Raw genomic sequence first — 7,195 nt, 5'->3', positions numbered from 1 at the left:
TTTCCCATTTCCCTCCTATTGCTCCTCAAACAGAACATGGCCAGCCAACAGCTCTATTAGTGCTTGCCATTAGAATTAGAGGAACTCACTGCCCTCAGGACCCCAGTTCTAAATTCCTGAGAGAATGGATACAATTGGCTCAGATGTCCAACCCTGGAGCAATCTGCTCTGCAGAAAGATGTAGTCCTCCCTTCCCACCTCTGACTTAAATATGGCTGTTAAAGTCCTACCTTCATGAATAAAGTATGGGAAGGATACTTCCCTGAGAAAAAGTAGCAAATGTCCCATCTCTTAGGTATTTGATAAGAGTATGCCTATAATTTTCCCTCAGCTATGAATGGATCTGTGAATCTGTTAACTGACAAGCTAATTATTCTTCATTATTTAAGGCCTCCTTAAATAGGCCCTGCTCTCTGGTCTCAAACTTCCTAGAGAGGTTATTAACAATGGGACTGAACTGGAAGGGGTTAAGAGTTGTTCAGAGGAGAACCACCTGGATGTGGATCTGGGTCTGCAAAGCCAGCTTCCATGCCTGGTTCATAATGGGAACTCAGAATTGGTTGTAAAGTACATTTTGTGATTTCACTTGCTTCTCTGGGACTTGGGGTGTGCGTGTGTGTGTGTGTGTGGGGGGGTTCCTCCAGCCCTTTTCCTTCATGGTTTCCATGTCTGTTTTTTGATTAGTCCTCTTACCTTCCTTTGAGCTTCATCTTCCTCATCTGTAAAACAGGATGATGCACAAAAGAACAAATTCACTGGGTTGTTGAGATAGTAAATAGGAAAGTGCTTTTCATAGCACCCATCCTGTTCCAGTAAGTGTGTTTCAATTATGAACCCCTTTAATACCCACTGAATCCCTCCCTGTTAGGTAGTAGTGTGATTATCCTATTTTGTAGGTGAGGAAAAAAAGGCAAAGCAACTTGACCTACAACTAGAGGGAACACCAGGGCTTAAACCCAAGCAGGGCGCTTAGCCACCCTGCCACGCGCTATGCTTCCCTATGACCTTCTTTAGAAGGAGAAGTGTTGCACTCAAAAGATCTCAGTGCTCTGAACAATCCCGAGAGGTTCTTGCAGCCCCACCCACTAAGCTGTTCTTTCTCTTGCTTCTGCTGCTTGCAGATTGATGACACTGGCACATTCCAAGTAATAATGGTTCCATCCGGGACTGACTACGCGCCAGCATTAGAGAGACTACAGCGGTGTACTTTCTGCTATGGTAAGACCCACAGAGAGAACATAATTTGATCAGGGCTGTTAAACACACTGAGTCACCGTTGGCAGGAGTGGCTGGACCTTGGCAGCAGGAGTAAGAGTGGCCTTGGGAAGATTTCCCTGGGGGCTCTGGGCTCACTTCCTCATACTGCATGGTCCACAGATGGAGCTCCAGCAAGCAGGGCTCCTCCCAGGTATCGTAGCAGGAGGATCGCATTCCAGGCCTCTACGCTTGTGCAACTTCCAGGAAACAGTAATGATTATTAGAAAAACTTAGCCTGTCTCATTGCCAAGTTTTTCATGCTGTAAAGTATATTTATGTGTCTTCTAAATCTCAAACATTCATGACTCCCAAGAAACGCTCTATAGTACAAGTGGAAATTAGTAGAATTCCATCATTTCTCATTGCAGAGAGAAATAAAAAAGATTTGCCACGCTTGTTTGTCTCTTGTGTTTTATACACAATGTATAGGCCTAGCTAGAGAAGCAGCTGTGGGTGAGTATGCTAGTAATTTGAGTGTTCCAATAATTATGAAAACACTGGAAGCCACTGCAGTCACCAGTGGGTATGATTTCTAACAGTTATCAGGCATTCATTATGTGCCATGGACTGCTCTGCTTTATGTGACATTGGTGGTAGTGCTAATGATAGTTAATATTGAAGCTATTGTGCTTATTCTGTTCCAAGCACTCTTCTCATTTTCTCATCCCATCCTTCTAATCACCCTCAGACATTTGAACTATTACTAGCTCCACTTTATAGATGATGAAAATGAGGCTTGGAGAGGTGAGATGATTTGCCTGGACTGCACATCCACAGGAGATCCAAGAAGGCTGGCCTCACAACGCAGCCATTTATGAGTAACAGAAATGCCATTATTCTCCCTGGACTTGGTACTTGGCTTTGAAGAAAATGCTTGATTCTTCTCCTCCTCCATGTGTGTCAATGGGATGCTAATGCTTGCCATATAAGTGATCTCACAGGGAGGTGGTAACTCCGAGTGAGAAGTGAGATTGCTTCGGATGCCCCTCTATTCTTTGTTTTGCCTCTGCTTGCCTCATTAGTGTCTCTCCTTTCTTCCCCTTCTCCCCGTCCCCTCAGCACAGGGTTGGTTAGGCACTAGCCCTCCACAGCTGACTGTGCTGTGAGGGGGGCTACCCAGCCCAGCCTCAGCAGGACTTTCAGACACGTCAATTACACTAGTGTGCCGGTATGTTGCACAGTGAGAAGTTGTACATGTGTGACTGGGGATAGATTTTGGCCCCATTTCTTGGCTGAAATCCTTGTTTTGTCTCCAAGGCATATAAGGAAAGATATTTTGGCTGTCATCTCCTGCAATTAAAAACCCCCACAAAATTGAGCAAATGGGCAGCCTGCTGTCTCTGGTTTTAGAAACTGCCTTGCACATAGGTGACTGTTCTGTCATCCAACCATTAAACGCGGTCATAAAGTTTTACTGAATTTCAGTAAGGGAAACATAACTTGTGCAAAGCCACATCTTTATGGAGTACATGAGCAAGACTGAAGTTAGGAAGTTTGCTACACCCCCAAGGATCTGCATTCTGGTTTTTAACCTTTCATCTGACTGCTTTTATTCCTGCCCATTCCAAGTACCAGCTGTCCACATGCTTGTTATTCCATTTCTCTTTCATCTCTTTAGTTTTTAAAGAGGTATTCTCAGACTTAACCATCAATTATTACTGAAAACATCAAGATTGCAGAAGTTAGCCTTGGAAGGGTCCTCTGGGCAAATCTGACCCACCCACCTAACTGTGCAAGATTGAGGCCTAGTGGTGACTTGGGCCAGAACCCAGGCATCCCGGCTCTTAGGCCACAGGGCCTCCCCACTGCCACACCACATGGCCTTATGGCTCACAATAAACCCTGACTTCATATATGGAAACTTCTAGAAACACTAGCATATGATTTGACAGAATGCTTTTACTCTCTTACCATCAGTCCCTTCTGTTAAATCAGATTGGGTGACTTTTAAAATCCTTCCATTTCCAATTTTTTTTTTATTCCTCTGAATGTTCATTGTGGTCAGATTCAATGAAATTCAGTCTCTGCTTTATTACTACAAATTCTTTTGCTAAATAAGATATGCATATTTATTTAAATGACCCCATATTGTATGAAAGCCTATTAATATGCAACATTTATATTCATGTACTTAACACGTAGTGAGCTTTCAAGCAACCTGGAGATACAAACACAAGCGTAGTTTTGTCCTTAGTGTCCACACACAGATGGACATGGAGTTACAAACCTTTATTTAAATTGAGGTAGAAGAATCTGTTGCTTTTTTTCACTCTTTTTAAGCATATTACTTTTCATAGTAGAACAACGTGAACCTTAATGATAAGGACCATTGGTTTAACCTGTATTTTGTCTATCTAGAGAGATCATTAGCTTTTATGTCATGATAAAGTATACTCGTATATGAAATAACTGTCTACTTCAATCTTTATAAACTTAAAATACAGCCCAGATTAAGGTTCTGTTGAAAGCAGCCTAATTTTTAAAAGTCAAATGCCTTGGTGAATGGAATTCAAGACACCAACTACGTATAAAATCTGTACATTTTAAATATAGATACAAACCATGGACTAGGAAATAATCTGTTTTTGATATCAAAGCCTTTTAGTGACTATTCTAAGATCAAAGATTATGCAGTTTCCAAATGTTAAAATATTTGAGATGCTATCTTTTCTGTCCAGCCTGTTTTAGTAACCCTGTGTGACTTTTGTTGGCAGATGTATGCAAGCCAGACACTTTTTGCGATGAAGCCAAACCACCCCCTGCACAGTCTTACATGGATGCTGCTTTCCTTCTGGACAGCTCTCGGCATGTGCAAAGTGCTGAATTTGAAGACATGAGACACTTTTTGGGAGCACTCTTAGATCACTTTGAGATTAGCCCAGAGCCTGAGACCTCTGTCACTGGAGACCGGGTGGCCCTATTAAGCCATGCTCCCCCCAATTTCCTACCCAACACTCAGAAGAGTCCTGTTAAAACTGAGTTCAACCTTACCACCTACAATAGTAAACGCCTCATGAAGAGGCACATGGAACAATCAGTTCAACAACTAAATGGAGATGCTTTTATTGGTCATGCCTTACAGTGGACCCTGGACAATATCTTTTTAAATACACCCAACATGAGAAGAAACAAAGTCATATTTGTCATATCTGCTGGGGAAACCAATCACTTGGACAGGGAAACCTTAAAGAAAGAATCCTTAAGAGCCAAATGTCAAGGTTATGCCCTATTTGTGTTTTCCCTTGGCCCTGCTTGGAATGACAAAGAACTAGAAGATCTAGCCAGCTACCCTTTGGATCACCACTTGGTCCAGCTTGGCCGAATTCATAAACCTGATCACAGATATAGTGTGAATTTTGTGAAATCCTTTGTAAACTCAATCAGGCGTAAGTCATAAAATCTGTTCTTTCTTATACATTAAGAGTATATTTGATATTCCCAAAAGAAGAGTTGATGAACTGACATGGATTCTTGGAAACCGTTGTCTTCAAGGGTACCACATGGTCAGAAAGGAAAATTTGTAATGATGGATGGTGAAGAGAGGAAACCTCTGATTCCTAGCATTTAATTTTCTGGCTCATCTTTTTTATGCCTCTAGTTCCTATGGAGAAGCAATCATAACAAGCAGCTGCTCACACATCTGTCTGCATAGAGCAATATAGTCTGTTATAAAGCAGAAATCCTTGCCATGTTATATTAACACACTGCCCTTCGATGGAAAGCTTCATCAGTTAACATACCAAAAGAGAAAGCCAAAGAAAAATTTAACAATTCTTGGCTTTGCTTTTTTATAAGTTCCAAAAGCAGAGTTTGAGATATTAGGAGATACCATTTTACCTGTCAGGATGAAAGATACATCCTTGCAAAATTTTCTCAGCCTTGTTAATGACTTTTTATGATTCCAGCAATTAATGTAATTGGTGCTCATAAAAAAGAAACATAGGCTGTATTTCTTAGAATAATTTTGCCTTGAAGTATGCAATTCACTTTGTATGCAATGGAATGGGTAAAAAGAAGCCATATCCTACTATTACTCTGGAGGTTGAAAAGTAGCCAGATTTCTGAACATTTGCATGGTGAATGAACCCGTAGAGTTCAGATAAAGAAAAGTGAATACACAGGCTAAAGAACAACCAATGTAGCTTATGGGAGAATCTGAATGCATCTCAAATTTGTCCCTGACATTACACAGTGAGACAAGTTAAGGCTGCAAAGACAGACTAGTCACTATAGGTGAGGTCTAAGGAGCCTGGGGAAATTGTTTGATAGTACCAATGTCATGTCCTGTGATTCTCCAAATGTGAGTCTAGGACCTACATCATCAGCATCACCTGGGAGCACATGAAAAAATTCAGAATTTCAGGCTCTACTCCAGAAATTCTGAACCAGAATCTTCATTTTAATCAAATTTCCAGGTGATTCATATTCACATTATAGTTTGAGAAACACTGGAGCAACAAGCTCCTAGAACAAAATTTGGGTGGATATGTTTTGGAATAAGAAATCAGAAAGAGGATCTAGAAAAAAGATGTCAGGAAGCGTTCTGGAAAAAAAAGTACAAGGCACTTGTAAGGGTAAAACAAGAACACACTGAAAGACTGAGAAACTTGTCAAGAAACATTCCTTATGAGGCAAAAAAATACTGAAAGAATATTTAAGATGGAATTTCCTTCCTTACTCCCCCAAAACTCTTCATGGCATTTTATAGTAATTAGTCAAAGTATAGGATTAGATAATGACACCCACTACCAACCCAGGGAAAGGAAAAAAACATTTTTAGAATTACGTGGGGTAGATGAGAGATACATAAGGTGCTTTCAGAAAACAATTATACACTATTTTTCTAGAACCTGAGTATTTAGAAATCTATCTTTAGAATACAGCTGTAAAAGCAGACGTTGAAAAAGGGTTGACATAATCATAGAGCAAGCCCACAGACTCATACTCATTCAACATCAACACATATGTATCAGGCATCTACTCCGAGCCACTCACAGTTCAGGTGTGGGGGTATCTTTTAAGATTTTATTTATTTTAGAGAGCACAAGCTTAGTAGGGTTGGGGGAACTAAGGGGGATAGAAAGAAATCTCAAGCAGACTCTGCACTGCACATGGGGTCCAACCCAGGGCTCAATCTCAAGACCCTGAGATCATGACCTGAGCAGAATGGGGAGTCAGATGCTTAACCGAGCGACCCAGGTGCCCCAGGGTGTGGGGGTATTAAGGAATGACCAAAACAGACATTGTCACTGCCCTCCTGGATATCCTAGTTCAGGTCCCTCTCTGACTGTTATTTAACACCATGCTGTGACAGAGGTGGCCATTAAGACCAGTCCACATCAGAAACAATACATTTTCTAAGAGAAACAAAATCAACAAACAACCTGATGCAGATAAAAAAAATTAAAAATAAAGTGTACAACATCACAGTCTTGGGTCATTCAGTCTAGAACTACAGTCTAGTGCAACAGAAATTTTAGAGAGGGTGCTCTATCACAACCCAGGACAAACTTGCTACTTACAATGACCCTTGATCACCAAGGAAGAGATTTAATTGCATTTACCAAGTCTGTTCAGTTTAAGGCTTCAAGGAAATAAATAATACATTTTTTTAAAAGTTTCTCATCAATAATGGCTTTTAAATGTTTAAATTGTGTGGGAAGAGGCATGGTTTGTTATTTTAAAAAATTTATATACTTCCAAATGAAGTGAGCCACTAATGAATTAAACCCAAGATGGCACTATTGTTACTGTTGTTAATGATACAGAAACCATAAAGGGAATATTCCTTTCCCTTTGCATTTTGATATTACAAAGGAGAAAATAAAAAATAACCAGTCTAAATAGTTCATGTCAATTAAAGATCAGACTTTTAGGACTGGCTCATAGTATCTCCTCTAATGTTGACGAACTTTAGCAGCTCAAGGCATCTTATTAA

At 40.4% G+C, this 7,195-nt stretch overlaps 1 protein-coding gene across 3 annotated transcripts in view; it reads left to right on the top strand.

Annotated features, from left to right (window-relative positions):
• COL6A6 (collagen type VI alpha 6 chain) overlaps positions 1–7,195 on the top strand; it is a 142,625-nt gene that overhangs the window by 123,039 nt on the left and 12,391 nt on the right. For all 3 annotated transcript variants that reach the window (XM_072792809.1, XM_072792807.1, XM_072792808.1), the window contains 2 exons: positions 1,122–1,218; positions 3,972–4,643. In XM_072792809.1, coding sequence (XP_072648910.1) covers positions 1,122–1,218; positions 3,972–4,643 — 769 coding nt within the window. The remainder of the gene's footprint in view (positions 1–1,121; positions 1,219–3,971; positions 4,644–7,195) is intronic.

Source organism: Canis lupus, chromosome 22 (assembly GCF_048164855.1).
Source record: "Canis lupus baileyi chromosome 22, mCanLup2.hap1, whole genome shotgun sequence".
Classification (NCBI taxonomy): domain Eukaryota; kingdom Metazoa; phylum Chordata; class Mammalia; order Carnivora; family Canidae; genus Canis; species Canis lupus.
This window is presented reverse-complemented; position numbering and strand designations above follow the sequence as displayed.